This window comes from Lissotriton helveticus, chromosome 8, assembly GCF_964261635.1.
Source record: "Lissotriton helveticus chromosome 8, aLisHel1.1, whole genome shotgun sequence".
NCBI lineage: Eukaryota > Metazoa > Chordata > Amphibia > Caudata > Salamandridae > Lissotriton > Lissotriton helveticus.
The window spans coordinates 1,170,083,464-1,170,103,055 of NC_136069.1; the positions used below are offsets into that span (position 1 = coordinate 1,170,083,464).

Here is a 19,592-nt window from a genome sequence, read left to right on the forward strand (position 1 = left end):
GTAGTCTAACTGTCCTAGTGTCCAATTCCACAGTCGTTGTTGTCCTACCTAGTCAGGATTGTACGTACTTACCTTTTACTTGAACTGTACTGTCCATAGACGTTGTTACGCATCTCGCGTGTGAGTTCACACTCTGCACACGCGTTCCGTGGGCCTCCTATTACTTACCTGAAGTTAGTGTAGCGTGGTCCCATCGATCCTACAGCCTCTGGACAGCTCCATTCCGTTTATCAACTTTCACATTCCACTTACTTAGTATATGGTTTGTCGTGCCCCTAGGGCACCATTGTAATTTTGTGCAACTTGTAGTATTTTTCGTAAGAGATTGTCATGTGCTTAGCCCTCTGACCTCATAAAGAGTTCAGAGGTGGTATTAATAAATATACATTTTATTTTCATAACAACCTGTGTGGTGTCCTTTCATCTGGTATTCAAGGGGTTATACTGGGGTAAAACAGCTGGCTTTACATGCGAAAAGAGTTTAGCCTAAGACTGCTTTGTCCATGCTACCATTAGGATAGCTGGTCTATAAGGTTGACTTACAACCAATCACCATAAGGGTTGTTTTGACTGATACAAGGTGATCACTAGAACTAGTGAACATTATATATCAGGCCAACTTCTCACAAGGCTCCTGACAGCTGAGCGTCTGTATCGTCAAGTTTTGCATCTGAAGGTGGTGGCCTGGTACAACAGATGGCAAGATAGCTTACTCACATGTTTGGTGCAGACTAGGCTCTAGTACTGAATCAAGAGAAGGACATGTACTCAACATCTCGAAGCAATGGACATGCAGAACTGTGCCCAGAAATATGGACTGACTTGATGTTTGTTAACTGTTTGCATTAGGCCTTTGCACTTCACTCAATTTGTAACAGAGTCTTTAGAACAGATGGTTTTCGGCCCAAAGAATCTACCTGCCAAGGGAACCTAATGTCCTTCCCATGAATCGTGACAACAAAGCTCTGCTGAAACAAGTTGTCAAGACTGTGCTAATTGAGGGTCATTAGACCTGGTGCCTTCACCTTCTCCAAAGTTAATTGCCCCATTTGAATAAAGCCCGTGAGGGAGGCTGTGGGTCTTTGGTGGAGATACCTTATTAACTTTCTGGCAGAACGGAGGTTAAGTACCACTCCCAGCGGGTGGGAACACATAATTAATTACATTCATTTCTAGTTTAGTAATCATGCATCACTTTCAAAACTATGAAAAGGCTTATGCTGAAAACAAGGAGTAGTTTCTGTCCTATAACTCCAGTTCTGTAGTAGGGGTATCTCTGTTACAGTCATAATCTAGTGAATAGTCCCGCCCATGTGCGTGGACCCCGGAGCAATCAAAAATAATCTCTTAAGGTGTCGAAAAATGCAGAACTGCCCAGACACTTAAGAGAGAATTAAAGACAGATAATGCAGCCTATATCCACAGGCTACACTATACAGTACTTCAACTAGAAATTCCAACCAAAAATCCACAAACAGCAAACAAAGCCTGTCCAGATTTCCCTTGCTTTAACAGCAAACACCCTCTGGAATGATAGAGAGAAAGACCTGGACAGACAAGCCCCATAGGCTGCCATTATGTGGCTCAAAACAGGATACTGTGCCTTTAAGAGAACCTTCCAGAAATTCACAGTATCCCAGAATGCACTGCAGGTCCCTTTTACTTTCAGTTCTTTTTGAAGGCGTAACATGCCAGACCTGCAGCATTCCTTACATGAATATCTCTCTCCACCGGGGAGGAGGGCGGGCGCTTATGACTATAACAGAGATACCCCTACTACAGAACTGGAGTTACAGGACAGAAACTACTCCTTCTGTAGTAGGGGATCTCTGTGTATAGTCATAATCTAGTGAATAGAATGGCAAGCCCATTCCCACACCAAAGCGGCGGTGGAGAAAAGAGAAATAACACCACTACTGTGCGAACAGATTTCGCAGCGAAGCCTGCCCAACCTGAGCGTCTGCCCTGGCATCAGTGTCCAGACAGTAATGCTTAGCAAAGGTATGGACCGACTTCCAAGTGGCCGCCTTGCAGATTTCTGCAATAGGAACATTACGGAGCAAAGCAGTCGTGGCAGCTTTGCCCCTGGTGGAATGAGCCTTAGGTTTACCCCCTAAGGTCTTACCAGCTTTTTGGTAACACAACTGTATACAGGACACAATCCACCTAGAAATGGACTGTTTAGAGGTAGCAAGACCTGTCCTGACTGAGCCATAATTGATAAATAATTGGTCTGACCTACGAATTTCCTTGGTTTTATCCAGATAAAATTTCAACACCCTCCTGACATCCAGGGAATGCAGGGACCTTTCCGCTGGAGAGGAAGGATTCTGAAAAAACGTAGGCAAAGTTATGGTCTGGTTAACATGAAAGTCAGATATAACTTTAGGAAGAAATTTAGGGTGAGTACGCATAACAACCTTAGCAGCATGAAATACAGTATAAGGTTCTTGGCAACAACGCCAGAATTTCACTCACCCTGCGGACCGATGTAATGGCCACAAGGAACGCCGCCTTCCAGGACAGGTGCTGCAACGAAGCCTTATGAATAGGTTCAAAAGGCTCCTTCATCAATCTGGACAGCACCACATTCAATTCCCATGAAGGCGAAGGAAGCCGGACAGGAGGGAACATTTTCTTCAAGCCTTCCAAAAAGTCTTTGATCACAGGGATCTGAAAGAAGGAAGTCTGTGAAGGGCATTTCCTGTAGGCAGTCAAAGCAGCCAGATGAACCTTAATGGAATGGACATTAAGGCCAGATTGCGCCAGATGTAGAAGATATGGAAGGATGACATCTTCCTTACACGTCGTTGGGCCATAGTTCTTGGACTTGCACCAGATGCAAAACCTCTTCCACTTGTAAGCATAAGAAGTCCTAGTGGAAGGTCGCTTAGCCTCCTTCAGTATGTCCATGCAATCTTCTGGTAGATTCAGATGGCCATATTGCACTATCTCAGGAGCCATGCCGCCAAACTCAAAGACGAGAGGTTGGGGTGCAACATCTGCCCCCCGAACTTCGTGAGAAGGTCCGGCCTGCACGGCAGCCGTATGTGAGGAAGGAGAGACCGGTGAAGCAGGTCTGTGAGCCACCACTGCCTGGGCCATTCCGGGGCAATCAGGATCATCCGTGCCCTGGACTGGGACAGTTTGATGAGCACCGCCGGAATCAGGGGAATGGGTGGAAAAGCGTACAGAAAGCTGTTCGACCAGTTGATCCATAGCGCATTCCCCAGCGTCCCTGGTTGGAAGTACCTGGAGGCGAAGTCTCGGCATTTGCTGTTTTCGGCGGTGGCGAACAGATCTATGTCTGGAGTCCCCCACCTTGCGAAGACTTCTCCTAGTACTTTGTCGTTTATGACCCATTCGTGGTTTTCCTGGATCAGTCTGCTAAGTGCGTCTGCCTGAACATTCTGCACACCTGGTAGATGGGTGGCCGTTATCGTCAGTCCTCTGGCCAGAAGCCAGTGCCAAATCGCCTGCGCCTACTGCGACAGAGTGCGCGATCTCGACCCCCCCCCACTGCTTGTTGAGGTAATACATCGTGGTCGTATTGTCTGTCTGAACAAGCAACGAGTTGGTCCGGAAGGACGGAAGAAAGGCCTTCAGTGCCAAGTGAACAGCTCTGAGTTCCAGGAAATTGATGTGGTACGTGGACTCCATCTGGGACCACGTCCCTAGAATCTGTAGGTCTCCGGAGTGCGCCCCCCCCAGCCGTGGAGAGACGCATCCGTCACAATAGTCTGCGTGGGAATGACCTTGTGGATGGGAACCCCCTCAGGAGATTCTCCGCCGAACACCACCACTTCAGAGACTGAAGAGCATGCAGAGACAGTCGTATCTTGTCGTCCCAAGATCCCTTCCTCTGATCCCACTGATCCTCCAAGCACTCCTGCAATGGTCTCATGTGCAGCCGTGCGTGTGGCGTGAGGAAGATACAAGAGGCCATCGACCCCAGTAGAGAAGACACCGTCCTAACTGTTGTAGATGGAGTGGTCATAAGAGCCTGAGCCTTCCGAAGGAGTGATAACCGTCTCTCCTCCGAAGGAGACACGCTTGCTGACAGCGTATTGATGGAGGCTCCCAAGTACTGTATGCACTGGACCGGAGTCGGGACAGACTTGGACATGTTGATGTGCAACCCCAGCTTGTTCAAGAGAACGCACGTCTTTCGGAATTGCACTTGAGCTTCCGAGAAGGAGGAGGCCTTGATCAACCAATCGTCCAGGTACGGGTAGACAAACACCTTGTTCTTCCTTAGGTGTGCGGCTATCACTGCCATGCACTTCGAGAATGTCCTGGGCGCAGACTTCAATCCGAATGGCAGTACTGTGTACTGATAATGATTGGCGCTGACTTGGAATCGCAGGAACTTCCTGTGTTTGTGTGCAATGGGCACATGGAAGTACGCATCCTGTAGGTCTATAGCACATAGCCAGTCTCCCTGTTGCAGCGGAGGATGAATCTGATGCAACGACAGCATGCGAAACTTCTCTCTGCGAATCCACTTGTTTGCTTGTCGCAAATCCAGAATGGGCCTGAACTCGTGCTTGTCCTTCTTGCGGACCAGAAAGAACCGAGAGTACAGACCTCTTCCTCTTTGAGACAGAGGTACGTCTTTGATCGCCTTTTTCCTCAACAGGATATCGGCCTCCGCCTGGAGCTCGCGCAGCTGAAACTGCGAGCGGACTGGAGGGATCGATGGAGGCGGGCCGGTGAACCGAAGACTGTATCCATTGCAAACAATATTCAGCACCCACTCTTCCTGAGTAATTCTTCTCCACTCTGCCAGAAAAAATTGGACGCTTCCCCCCACCGGAGCGGGTAACGGATGAAGGGGAAGTAACAGCTCAGGGTCGAGACCTGGCCGCGCCCTTGTTCACTGTAGAGGACTGTTGACCTCCTCTACCCTTCTGGCGCTTCTGGAAGGGCCTCCGGAACTGCTGCTGCTGTTGTTGCTGCTGCTGTCCCGAAGCCTGTCCTCGCCCTCGGCCCTGTGCCCCGAACCGTCTCTGGAACGGGCGGTAGGCTTTCTTTTCTTTGGGCTTCTCCAAGCCCACAGCCGTCAGAGTTTCTGCCTCCGCCTTCATGCGGGCCATCTCATCATCCGCATGTTTCCCGAACAGGGTCTCCCCCGAGAAGGGCAGATTAGCCACTCGCTGCTGGGCCTCCGGCTTGAGTGATGTGAGCCTGAGCCAAGCATGGCGTCGCTGGTTGAACCCATGACAGTAACCATGGGCCGCCAACAGGGAACCATCCGCAGCCGCGCTGATAACCTGGTTCGAAACCAGCATCCCTTCCTCCAGGATCTCTAGGAAATCCTCCCTCTTGTCCCGTGGCAGGAGTTCCGTGAACTGCTGGAGAGATTCCCACAGAGAACGATCGTACCGTCCCAGCAGAGCCGTATCGCAAGCGGTCTTCATGGCCGTAGCTGCTGTCCCACAAGCCTTCCTGCCATTAGAGTCGATCCATCGGCTCTCCTTATCCGGAGGCACGGTAGAAGACAGGGAGGTAGAATGTTGTTTTCTGGCTGCCGTCACTATAATGGAGTCCGGAACCGGGTCAGACCTTAGAAAAGCTGGGTCGGAATCCGGAGCCCTATATTTCTTCAGCAGACGAGATGGAGCAGCTCTCGTTACTGCAGGCGTAAGGAACAGCTCCTCCCCTGGCTCTACCAGGCCTGGCACAAGCGGCAGCAGAGGGCGAGACAAATGTTTCTTGTGAAGTGTCTCAAAGATCACGGACGTCGTAGGTGTGGGAGCCGTCACCGTGATTCCTAATTTCGCCGCACCCCTCAGGAGAACATCCTGGAACGTGCTGATGTCATCCACGGGAGACACCCTAGTCCCCGGGGAGTCTGACAAGGTCGGGGAGTAGGACCTCGTCCTGGAAGAGCGCGTGTGGGACCGTGATCCGCGCCTCCTGTGGCGCTGTCTGGACCTCGTAGAGGATCTGTGACGGCTGCGTGACCTCCCTCTCCGTCCAGAGCGGGATCGCGACTTCCGTGGCTTTGGTCGTCCTGCCAGTTCCACCGGGACAGGAGACTGAGGCTTGGGTGGTCCCCTCGGCCGAGGGGTCCCCTTCGGAGGAGTCGGGTACCTGGGTAGGGAAACCGACCTCGGAGGAAGCGGTGGAGGCTTGTCAACCGGCAGCTGAGGTGGAGGCTGAGGTTGAGGCCGAGGTGGTAGAGGTGGAAGAGGCGGCGGGGTAGGGACCTGCGGAGGAAGCCCTCTCGGCAAAGGAGGCGGAGGAGGAGGCGTCACTGTCCCCGGCTTAGGAGGGGTATAAACAAGGGAGTACACCGAGCCCGGTGACCCGCCCTCCTTATCAGGCTGGGATGCGGGAGAGTCTCTCCTAGGCACTGGACGCCTGTCAGACTGACTCCTGGCGGCCAAACTCCTTCTGCGCCGTTCCTGCGTCGAAGAACGGTGACCCGACGGCGAGCGTCGGCCCCTCGACGTCGAACTGCGCTTCCTCGACGGCGAACGCCTGTCCCTCGACGGCGAACGCTTCCGCCTCGACGGCGAACTCCATCGCCTCGACACCGATCGACTTCGCCTCGACGGCTTCCTGTGCCTCGACGGCGATCTCTTCCTCAACGGCGATCTCTTGTGCCTCGACGGCGATCTCTTGCGCCTCGACGGCGATCGCCCCCTCGACGCCGAGGATCCCTCGACGACGATCTTCTCCTTTTCGCCGACGGCGAACGGCGGTGTCGCCACGACGGCGAGCGCCGACGCCGGGCCACCCGTCGACGTAGAGTCCTCGACGACGACGAAACAGTCACCGGTGACGTCGACGGCGGTCTGTTCAGCACCCTCGACGTCGAACGTCGACGCCGCTTCGACCCAGAGCCCTGGGGAGACGGGGAACAGACTGTACTCATCCCTCTTGACGCCGTAGTCGGTGCAATCGATGCCGACGGAGAATGGGGACGCTTGCTGGACTTCCTGCCTCTGGGGAGCCACCCAGAGGCCTCAGCATGGGCAGATGAAGCCCCTCCAGACCCACCTCGTGCTTGCAGTCTTCTCTCCTCCATGCCTTGGAACCTGATCTTCTTTCTGTCTCTCAGGGTACTGGTTGTGAATCCCTGGCAGATCTCTCACTCATCAGGGTTATGAGAGGAGGGAAGGCAGAGGATACACACTTCATGTGGGTCAGTCTTGGCCTTCTTCCTGGAACACTCCAGGCATTTGTCAAATAATGCAGGCATATTCGACAAAAAGACTGCCCCAAAAGCACACCAAAGAAGAATTAACCAAAGTACTTTGAACAAAGTACCAAAAAACACTTGAAAATGTGAGAAGTCACAAAAATAAATCCCAAAAGGGAGAGCTCAATGCTCCAGGGTCCTGCTAGCAGGAGCCGGAAAAAAGAACTGAAAGTAAAAGGGACCTGCAGTGCATTCTGGGATACTGTGAAGTTCTGGAGGGTTCTCTTAATGGCACAGTATCCTGTTTTGAGCCACATAATGGCAGCCTATGGGGCTTGTCTGTCCAGGTCTTCCTCTCTATCATTCCAGAGGGTTTTTGCTGTTAAAGCAAGGGAAATCTGGACAGGCTTTGCTGTTTGTGGATTTTTGGTGGAATTTCTAGTTGAAGTACTGGACAGTGTAGCCTGTGGATATAGGCTGCATTATCTGTCTTTAATTCTCTCTTAAGTGTCTGGGCAGTTCTGCATTTTTCAACACCTTAAGAGATTTTTTTTTATTGCTCCGGGGTCCACGCACATGGGCGGGACTATTCACTAGATTATGACTATACACAGAGATCCCCTACTACAGAAAGGGAGTTCCAGAGATTCCACACACTGATGATAGGCCTAAACCAGAGGACTATTCCCCAAATATGAGACGAGGTTATGCAATGCTGTGAGGAGAGTGGTTTGTTGTATGGTGTTGTTGGGTGGCCTCACAGTGTAATAAACTCCGTAATCTGTCTTGGGTCCAGTCAGGCTCATTTGCAAAACCTACATCAGGGCAGACATATCTATTAAAAAGGAAGATTTGGGCTTTGCCATTTAAAGTAAAGACAAAGTTGAGTTAGCAATTAAACATACACCTTTAAGGGTCAGAGCACTGGCACCAAGGTCTGGTTAGCTGGCATCAGTGCATTTTCAGAGTCATTACCTCAGTTCCTAATAGTCAAAAAGTGAAGGTGAACCAGCAAAAAGCCATTTCCTCACAAATGCCTAGTGGCATGTCAAGAATGAATTGAGGCTGGAGGCATACACTATCTAAGGCTGATGAATGATTAACCTGAGGCTGAAAAACTGCTAAAGAATAGATCCAATGCAGGACTTACGAACAGAAGCAAGGCTCAGCTGGGGAAAAATAGGTGAGCAAAAAAAGAAGTAGGCTGAAATCCACACCGCTGAGTGGGGCGGGGGGGGGGGGGAGATGGCCACGGTAGGGCATCCTTTATGTCATACTGGAGCCAGCATGCAAGATTCTTCATTGAAACCGCTAGAGAAACAGTTTTCGTCATACCACTAAGCTGCAGCAAATTTCCACAGGCTAAAAATGGAGAAAAGCCTGCACACCAGAGTATCAGTGGAATAGTTGCAATTGGAAGTGCCCTTCAAACACTAGATATAAAAGGAGTGAGCATAGCTAAACTGCATGGTTAATCTACAGTGACAAGTTACACAACTGAAAACGAGTTGCAACTACTCACAGCTTTTTTTCCTAATTCAGTCTTAGATAACGTCAATGATCCTGCAAGATAGCATCCAGGTCCTGCCCCCTTTGGTATTCTAGAAAAGAAGAAAAAGTTCAATGAGGACAGCATTAAGACCACCACGTGACTGGCTATCTGATCAAGTGGACACTGACAATGACCATTTGGTTAAAATATGCATAGTCCACTATAAGGTCATGCAATACAGTTAATTACATTTTTACTTATAGCTAATGTCTGAAAAAATACTATTTGCCTTTAGATGCTGTTCCTAAACTATCTTATGTAGAGATGTCTAAAATTGTCCCTATCCTGCAGTTCCTTCGAAAAAAATCAAGCTTTTAGAACTGTAACCACTTAGGAATCGGATCAAATTCCAGATGCTGCATCAGGGTGATGCTTTAGGAATTGCAAAAGCATATATTGTTAGAAAGTGAGGATACATCCAGTTATGAATTTATTCTATTTCAACTTTGCAATACCTTCCTAAGTGCTCTGTAGGGAACCATTTGCAAATTAGTATCACCTCGCTCTGAAGGAGTAGTCCAGAGATATAAATGTAAAGCTGCATTGTAGGAAAGTGGGTTTCTGTTGCAGTAACCAGCCCCACTTTTGGCCTGATAACTGATGCACTTTTCCTTGGTGTGCCCTGGGACCCTGCCAATCGGGAACCCAGGGCCTGTGTTCCTCCCCTAAAAACTGTACTAAAGCCTAAAACCAATTGGCATCTCTGGCCACAGGTAAGCCCCTGGTAAATGGTACCCTAGGTGCCCAGGGCACTGTGACCAGAGAAGGCCCCTAAGGGCTGCAGCACTTACTGTGCCACCCTTAGGAGCCCTGTACCCTGCCACACACACACTGCCATTGCAAGCTGATTGTCTTGGTGCAGAACTAAACAGAGTCAACATGGCACACATCCCTGTGTGCCATGCCCACAAAAACACTGCCCTGGCATACCTCAGTCACCCCTCTACCTGGGTGCACTATGCAAGTGGTGTGGGCACACGTGCATGAACCCTGTGCCCCTACAGTAGCCAGGGCCATACCTGGGCACTAAGTGCAGTGATGCTTTTAAGAGTATATGGTGCTGGGAGGGTGTCATTACGAACTCCACAGCACCACAATGGCTACACTGAAGACTGAGAAGTTTGGTATCAAACTTCTCAGCACATTAAAACCACACTGATGCCATTGTGGGATTTAATGTAAAATGCACTACAGAGGGCATCTTAGAGATGCCCCCTGAAACCTAACCAACTACCAGTGTCCTGGCTGAGACATGTTGCTGGACCCCTGGGTGGAGAGCCGTCTGATCTCCTGGGTCTGCAACAATGCACATCCTGGGACGAGGTGCTAGGTCTCCTCCCCAGGAAGTGCAGGGGAGCTTCAAAGGCATGCCGCCTTTGTGAGCTTCTCCAGGCCACTTGCTGTACTCAGCAACTGGCCCCCACCGGTTCTGACCCCCACTCTGGCGGGAAGACAGGCGGGAAAAACAAAGGAAGGGAAGGGGGTGTGCCAGTCTCTGCCAACCCCACCCCTCAGGTGGGGGAGGCGAGGTAATGCACAATTCCGGGCTCTCGCCATCTTGAGGATGGGGAGCCCAGCCCAATCAGAGATAGGCGCCTGCCCTTCCTCCCACAGGAGAGGAGCAGGATAGGGGTTGTACTCACCCCAGGACAGGGATTCATTGGTCCCTGCCCCTGATCTACCTGGAACGCCCCTAAATTTAGTATTAAGGGGCACCCTGAACCTTCCTTCCTCAGATCCCGATACCGAAACAAGCAAGAAGAACAAGAAACAAGAAGACCTGCTGTGCAGCTGCTAAGAAGAGGACAACACCAACTGACTTGGTCCCAGCCCTACAGGACTGTCGACCCTCAAACCTGCTCCTGCTAAAACCTGGCGCCTTCAGTGGTCAGCAACCTCAAAAACCCCGGCGGACCGGACTGCCTTGTGACTCTACCAAGACTGGGACTCCCATGAGCAGTGGTTCTGCTCAAACAAGCAACACCCCTGGTGCCAGCCAGGAACCGCGAATCTAGCACACACTGCACCCGCTGAGCCCATCCTGTGCCTGAGTGGACAAAGACCACGAGAACGTCCCCCCCCGCGATTGTGACCACGAATCCAGTGCCCAATGACCCTCCTCGACGACCCAGATGACGCCTGCAGCCTCACAACAAGGGACCCCTCCAACCGCGACCAGCTGAGGGTAAGATTTCCCGACGTCAAAAGACCCCCCTGCACCCGGCGCCCCATGGCCCTCTGTGTCCAACTCCTGGGTGTCTACCTATCCTCCAAGATCCCTGTGGTTCTGAAAATTCTGGATTCATGTAATCGTCCTGGACTCGAGAAATTAAACTTCGTCGAAACATGACGAATTTGGTATCAAAAGACCGAGAATGACGAGCATGTCATGTACAAATGTTTTCAGCATATTCGGGTGACGATTTCACCTCGAAATCGTCATTCACGTCCTGAACCCTTGGCCTCCATTTAAGTGTTGCCCTTTACATAGGCCTTAATCCAGCTGAATTCAATTCCACAAGGACACATACTCCTTAATCGACTTTTCTATGACCTGTGCAAGTTGGAACCATTGCCCCAGGCCGAACTCGTTAGGTCAGTTCCACTCCCAGTGGCCGAGCAAGATAGCATCAAGGCTCAACAAGCCATAAAACCATTTCAGCGCGCACACCTGCCGTATCTTGCTCACATCTGTCTCTACACTTTTTGCTTCACTTACTTTATGGTTGGGAGGTGCCTGTTTTATTGGGGGTCCACCGATATCTGATGAAATGTTGGGCCTCGCCGAGTGATTTGTTGTGGGCAGCACGACGTGAAATATGTACATGTCATCATAACTCTGCTTTTCCTTTGTAACCAAAACCTGTAAATGATATATTTCAAATTCGAAGAATGTTTGCCTGAAGCCGAATATTCTGTATAAAGAGAGAAGCCTGACTTTGTAAATTCTAGCAGTCTTCTGAGAATATACTTCCCCGTGTGTTGTACTTCTAGGACACTTGTTACCTTGGTTGCAGCCAATAAATCGATCTTTGACTTCACCTAGAAGACTCTGAGTTTCTGTGGTCTGGATCAGGAAGAACCCGAGGTCTCTGGGTGTACCCTGACACCGCTGGGTTACCGGTTCTGTGCCGGTTCTTAAAAACCCAGTACCTCAGCTGGCGCCCAACGTTTGGGGCGATTCCAGTGGTACCAGTCAGCCAGAGGTTCGTGAGGAGCTTCATGTGAAAATTCCGGAGGACGGCCAACCACCTCATCGACCCCTGCATGTCGACGTGGTCCGAAGGTCTTTGCTGCGAGGTTCCCCGCTTCCCGACGGCTACAAAGGACTGCTGCCCTGGCTATCGCCCTGATTTGGACCCTTGAAGTTTGGTAGAGCGAAACACTGAGACGAGTCTTCGGGTGACGTCATCGATATCTCAGTTAAGTATAAGTGGAGCGTCTCCCAGTCCTTAGTTGGTCTTAGTCTTGGGTATCCTTTGGGATAATTATTGGTACTTGCAAGCACCAAAACCGAAGGACTCGTGTTTTCACGAGAAAAATCGTAATCGATAATCCTTTGAAGTTTGGAACTAGACTAGAGAGCGACGATGCCTAGTCTTAGACTTGGAAATTTGTTTTGTCTTGGTTATAATAATAGGGACTCCCGATTGGAGGACTCATGTCCGGTTCCTCCGGTTGGAACTCCAACTTACGAGTTATATGTGAAACATGGGGTAGGCCCCATCACATACAACGAAGTATGGATCAAATACACCAGGAAAGATGGTGTTTTAAAATGGCCCCAATATGGTAGTTTTGATACCGAAATCTTAGATAACCTTGAAGTTAAACTGTTCAAAAAGAAAGCCCGTCCGGCAATGTTTGACTCTTTCCGCCTATGGCGTAAGGAGGCCAAACAAAAGGAAATCAAATTAGCTAAGAAAAATAAGAGAGAAGGAGGACTTTCAGTAATGCAAGCCGCTATGCAATTTAAAGACGATGAGGAAGAGCAGATGAGTGAGCAGTTGCACAGGCAACGTAAAATGGCAATAGATAAATGTTATCCAGTTTTGCCGTCTCTTCAGCAAGAGGCAGCAAAAGAGCGTGAAAAGGATCCGTTAATGTCACATTTGTTAAGTTCGCCACCCCCCTATGCGCAAAATGCCACGGCACCCCCACAACCTTTAGTTGTGCAACCTGCGCCTCCTATTCCTCCGCAGCACTCACCAGCTGTTCTCCAGCTGGCTCCTGTCCCTATGGTGCAGCCTCCTCAAGGCCCACCGATCACACCTGTTTCACCTGTGCTTTTTACGATTTTGCCTAGTGTACTTTCTACTTCTCCTAATGCTCCCTCTACGATTTTGCCTAGTGCCCCTTCTATTTCTCCTGATGCCTCCTCTGCTGGTATCTCTGCCTCTGCCTTATCTCACCCCGTTCTTCCTTCAGTTTCACCTTCCATTCGGCAGAAAATGGCCAGCACGGTCACTAACCTTCTTTCACCTCTTTTTGGGTCGCCTACCACGACCCCTAAAATGGAACGAAGACAGTTGCGAAGTCGACTGCCTGACTATCAAGAGAGAGACTCACTGAATCGTTTAGCACGAAAATGGGTTATGGACACCGTAAAGTATGATGTAGAGTCTCATGGAAGTCTTCCATCAATGGGAAGCACCGACGCAGAGATATGTTTTTGAACAGATGTGCGTTTTCCTTTGTGAGGATTTGGAAGACAATGATTTAGAATGCATCCCGCAGGAATTGTGTCGTGTACGGTTCAGGTTTGGAGAGGGCATGATTGTAGGTCCCGATGTAGAGCAAGCGGTTGAAATATTGTTATCATACCGGAGTAAGGGGAGTAGTTCTGGATCACAATCTGAGCCTAGTGCGTCTAGTAGGAAAAAGGCGCGACAATACCCCATGAGAGAAGTCCCCCCACAATGGAGAGAGGGCGACACGACTGTTAACCCACCCATTCTGCCACACTTTCAGCGTGTATGGGTACATGTCCCATGGAAGCGAGCTGAAGTTTTAGCGCTCAAACAGACATTACCTGATCCGCGTAAAAATCCTGCAGGATATTACAAAGAGTTGTCACAGACTGCTGGGTCATGTATAATGAATTTAGCCGATATCGACATGTTATTTGGGAATGTTGTTCCACAGCCTTTATGGGGTAAAATTCGTCATACAGATCATGATCAAGAATTAGGTGACACATGGGCTAATATTGCTGCAGCAGATGCCCGACAAGTTGGTGGTGCTAAGCCCGAGCCTTTGATAGCAGAACTCCCTGGTAGAATAGTTGATTACATGAAAACGATAATGCCTGCAATACGTGTAAATTGGGATAAGTTATCCGCATGCAAGCAAAAGAAAGAGGAAACAGTCTCAGATTTCTTCACCAGGTTTGAAGAGACATTTGTCGACCACAGCGGTCAAGATATGACCACAGAAGGTGGTCAGAGATTGTTTGTCGATAAATCCGTGCATAATCTGCTTCCAGAATTGTGTAAAAAGTTAAAGGATTCAGAAAGTTCTTGGGCAGTCTCATCTTCGGCGCAGATATTGGCTACTGCACAATATTACGAAAATAGAGACAAGGACGAGAAAGAGTAGAAAAGAAAACTAAAGAGCTGAAAACGAAGGTTTTGCTACAGCAAGCATATCCGCCACGTGGTGGTGGTAATCAAAATAACAATGGTCAGAATAACTATCCGAATAATTTTCAGCACCCTCAACAGTATCAGAGGAACTCACAAAGAGTCGAGTACACTCAGCCACGTGTCCCTGTAGGCCCCAACCAGTGTTCGTATTGCAAGGAAGAGGGTCATTTCAAGTATAGTTGTCCTATTTTGTTACAACGTGCAAATGGTGTTTCTGGTGTAAGAGGTCGTGGTGTTCAGCAAGCACCTAGAGGTAGAGGACGTGGAAACGTCCCCCAGAACGCACGTCCCCTTCCACCACAAAATTCTATGAATAGATTTGATCAGCAGAACAACGCATCTGACAGGACAGCTCAATACTATGTTGATGATTACTACACAGAAGATGAATATTTGGAGGGTAATGAATGCTAAGACAGCCAAAGACAAAGAGAGGGAGTTGTTTCAGTTCCAGTAGATCAGAGTGGACCTTACGTTGAGGTGATTACATCAGGTGTGTCAGAGCCTTTTCTGTTGGATACTGGTGCTACAAAGAGTTCTATTATGCACTTCAAACTCCCTGGCGCATCTTTGTCTGGCGAAATGAACGTTTCTGTAGGTTTTTCTGGCGCCCCAGTTAGGAATCCGATTTCTGACCCTTTGTCTCTTTCTGTTGGTCCTTGCGAATTCGAAGCACCCCTCATTCTGACAACAGGTTGTGGTGAAAACTTGCTAGGATTGGATTTGTTAAAAAGATTGTATGCGACTTTGTACTGTTCTCCTTCAGGAGTGCAACTTACTTTAGGTAAGAAAGTGGTTTCTCCCATGTATTTGTCGAGGGATAAACTTCCAGCAGAATTGTCGTTTCTTCCAGATATTCTTTGGGCTACTGGTCCTAATGATGTAGGCCTTTTAGAAATTCCACCATATGTTGTAACATTGAAAGCCAACGTTAAAATGCCACGAATTCCCCAATACAAAATCTCGAGTGAAGGTGAAAAAGCTTTGCTAGCGATCGTTTACAAATTGATTAAAAAGGATGTGATTGAAGAAACACGAGGCAACGTTTGCAATAGTCCTGTTCTGCCTGTTTAAAAACTAACTGACCCTTCTCAGCCACCTGTGTACAGATTCGTGATTGATCTTAGAGAGGTGAATAAAATAGTTGTGCCACAATTCCCAGTTGTCCCCGACATTACCACATTATTGACTATGATTCCAGCTTCTGCCTCTTGGTTTTCGGTGATTGATCTGAAGAATGCTTTCTTCAGCATCCCGATTGCTGAGGAGAGCAGGGATATTTTTTCCTTCAGTTTAGGAGGTTGCAGCTTCCGCTTTAAACGCGCTCCCCAGGGCTACTGTGAAAGTCCATCAATATACAGTCAAGCTCTAAAAACACAGCTTGATACTATTGTTTTACCTGAAGGTGCTACTCTTGTACAGTATGTGGATGATTTGCTCATTGCTGCAGACACTGAGGAAATTTGTAAAAAGGCAACGCTGTCATTATTACGTCATCTGTGTGATCTTCATCACAAGGTGTCACTTTCCAAACTGCAATATTGCTGACAAGAAGTGACCTACCTAGGTCACCTCTTATCGAAGGAGGGAAGGAAACTGACCCCAGAAAGAATTCAGGCAATAGCGAAATTGAATGTGCCACGAACACAGAGAGAAGTGCGTGCTTTCTTGGGCATTACATCGTACTGTAGACAGTGGATTCCAAATTTTTCGTTATTGGCCAAACCTTTGGTGGCATTAACGTGCAAAAATACACCCAATCCCATTCCTTGGTCTGAAGAGTGTCAGAAAAGTTTTCTCGAATTGCGCACAGCATTGTGTTCGGCTCCTGTGTTAGGTACCCCCGACTACAGTAAGCCTTTCACATTATATGTCCAAGAGAAGGAGGGCTGTGCATTGTCTGTGTTGACTCAGTTGTTTGGAGGTAGGCAGCGTCCATGTGCCTATTTTTCGTCGACTTTGGATCGGGTAGCTAAAGCATTGCCAAGTTGTTTAAGAGCCACAGCAGCAGCAGCTGTTTCTATTCGACAGTCTGCTGGTCTAGTAATGAATAATACACTAGTCGTGATGGTTCCACATGCAGTGGACAGGTTGTTAAATAGAACCAAGACACAGCACTTAACTAGTGCTCGACTGTCCAGTTACGAATTGACATTATTAGCGAGTCATGTGCACATAAAAAGGTGCAGCACCTTAAACTTAGCTACATTGTTGCCAATTGCAGACGAATCAGAACAGCACGATTGTTTTCTCAGAACAGAGGAAGAGACGAAAGGGAGAGTAGATTTATCCGATACTCCTCTTGCTGAATGTGATGGTACATTATGGGTGGATGGTTCATGCTTTAAGCTCCCGAGTGGTGACACAACTGCAGCATATGCTGTTACGACTTTGCATACAGTTGTTGAAGCTGCACGTGTCCCACATAATTCGGCTCAAGCAGCAGAATTAATTGCACTCACGCGAGCATGTGTATTGTCCAAGGGAATGAAAGTGACTTTCTACACTGATAGTCAGTATGCATTTGGAGTGGCTCACAGTTTTGGGCGATTGTGGAGAGAACGTGGATTCCTGACGTCGCATGGAGCTAAGATTCAGCATGGTCAGTTGGTGAATGAGCTTCTTGAATCACTGACCTTGCCCCTGCAAATGGCGATTGTGAAATGTAGTGCTCACAAGAAGGTGACTGATGATGTTGGTCGTGGAAATGCATTTGCTGATGAGATTGCGAAAGAAACTGCAAAGAATGTAATGAGCCAAATGTATGTTGCAGGCCCTGCAAGATGGACTGGTGATGTTGGAATGTGTGAAGACACAATAGAGAGTGTGAAGTCCATTCAAGCTGAGGCCACAGAGGAAGAATTGAGCACGTGGAGAGAAAGTACGGGTAGAATGGATGCAAATGGTTGTTGGATTGAATTATCAGAGCATCAGAGATGGTTGTTACCCGATGCATATGTGCTTGCAGTGGTTACAATGGCTCATGGAATGGCTCATATCAGCGTGAAAGGGATTTGCGAGTTGTTGGCCCCAGTATGGAAGAATTCAGGGATTCCCAAATGTGCAGAGAATGTTGTCAAGAATTGCATGATATGTCTGAAACACAATCCTGGTAGGGGAACCCCAACTCCAGCTGGTCATTTTGCAACTCCTACGTATCCGTTCGAGGTTTTGCAGCTAGATTTCATCCACATGGAGAGGTGCAACAACTTAAAATACGTACTCGTTGTTGTTTGTCCCTTCTCAAGATGGGTAGAAGCCTATCCCCTAAAAGACAATGCTGCCTTGTCCACAGCGAAAGCCCTTGTGAAAGAGTACTTCCCCAGGTTCGGAATGCCTAGAATGGTCTGGTCTGATAATGGAAGTGAATTTGTGGGTCGTGTGATGAAGAGAGTGTGTGAAGGGCTAGGTATTCGGCAGAAGTTCCACGCTGCAAATCACCCCCAATCAGCTGGATTAGTAGAATGTTACAATGGCACTTTAAAACTTAAACTGGCCAAAATCCAAGCGAGCAACGGTCTTAAATGGCCTGACGCTCTACCCTTAGCACTCCTGTCCACTAGAATGACTGTGCATTCACGAGTGAAACTTAGTCCATATGAAATAGTTTTTGGCCGGCCAGCCAACATATGGGGAGTGCCTAGACCCACTAAGTTCAGCGAGCTAGAACACCCTATTTTGCTTAATTATCTGTATGAATTGACGGCTAAATTGCGTGTTTTGCATCAACAGGTCCACAACACCCTGCCTCAGGTTTCTGAGACTCTGGGTCACGCCATTGACCCTGGTTCCTGGGTACTTGTCAGGAACTTCCAAAGAACGAAGAACGACCAGCCCAGGTGGACCGGGCCTCATCTCGTCCTTCTGTCTACAAGGTCAGCCGTTCGGGTGGAGGGGAAGGCCAACTGGGTCCACGGGATCCATTGTAAGAAAATACCTTTCCCTCTGCCCTATGACCAGTGGGTCCAGAAGGGTGTCGCTGACCCAGAACCTGATACCGTGTCACATGCCGTCCCTTTTCATGACTTACCTGTAAAAAGAACTGACTCTGAACAAGAAAATGAGAACATTTCGCACAAGGCTGTGCCACCATTCAAGCTATTGAACACTACAGAACCTGACCTTTTGTTCCAGGATCAGACAATACCGGGGAAACAACTATACAATTTGAGACCGAAAAAAACGAACTAATAAAACAATTTCCTTTGCAATTTGAGACTAAGAGACTAATAAAACAGATATACCCTTTCCCCCCCCCCCCCAAGTACCATTTTGGAAAGTGCAGCTCTCCCATCTAGGAAACTTGCTTATTTTTTTGTTTTTCGAACCGCCATCCGGGTTCCGCTGCTAGGGCCGCGGTTGATTAAAGTCTTTGGGGTGCAGCTGACGACGTTAGGTCGGTAGTTCTGGTTGGTCCAAGGGAGTTGCCCTAGACTGACAGAAGCATCCCTTAGCAGAGGCAACCTCCCACCGCGGGCAGCACTTTAGAGAGGATGGAGTTTCCCGATGTGGAGAGACCTGCCAAACGGATGAATTTTAAGCACAAATTGTGCAACGTGATGACGAGGAAAAGTTTTATAATATTGTGTATTTTTATGCTATTCAGTGTAATGGTATTTTTGATCAGCTATGTTTTACTTTCTTTTCGTGTAACATTTGCACCCACTGCATCACCCATACCTCCTCCTACTGTTTCCTCTCATTCTTTCCACCCTCTGCCTGACCACGAATCAAATAGGAGATTGGAGTTCATCAATAACTCCTTTGTTCAGTTGTTACACCAACACCAACTTGTAATGAACAAAACTAACTGTTGGGTGTGCGGTCTTATGCCTCACACCACGGATAAAGGTATCCCTTATCTGGTCCTGCCATTCAGTCACAATGGTTCTGTATGGGCATATAGGACAATGTTCATATATGCACACGAAATCTACCCCCTGCGTTCTGTAACAGACAATCCTAGGAAAAGTGCTCTAGTCAAGGGTATAATAGACATGATTAAGGAAGGTGTTTCTTATGAGACTATCCCGAGAGATGAGACGCTATTATACATAGGATGGAACATGACTGGATATGGAGCTACTCTGAGTGAGAAACAGCAAGCCAAGAGATCATTCCCGATCTGGATTGTACCCCATCAGGGTCATCTGTGTCTGCAAGGTAATGGCACGAATCCCAGGGCTCAGTTAGGGAAGAGTGTCTGTACTGAAACGTATGTTTTTGGATCTCAGACTTCCCCCGC

General features: G+C 48.5%; 1 protein-coding gene across 1 annotated transcript in view; it reads right to left on the reverse strand.

The window, feature by feature from the left end:
- Positions 1 to 19,592, reverse strand: part of LOC144773867 (tripeptidyl-peptidase 2-like) — a 457,098-nt gene that overhangs the window by 184,351 nt on the left and 253,155 nt on the right. Inside the window, exon 14 of the mRNA XM_078658951.1 lies at positions 8,673 to 8,751. Coding sequence (XP_078515077.1) covers positions 8,673 to 8,751 — 79 coding nt within the window. The remainder of the gene's footprint in view (positions 1 to 8,672; positions 8,752 to 19,592) is intronic.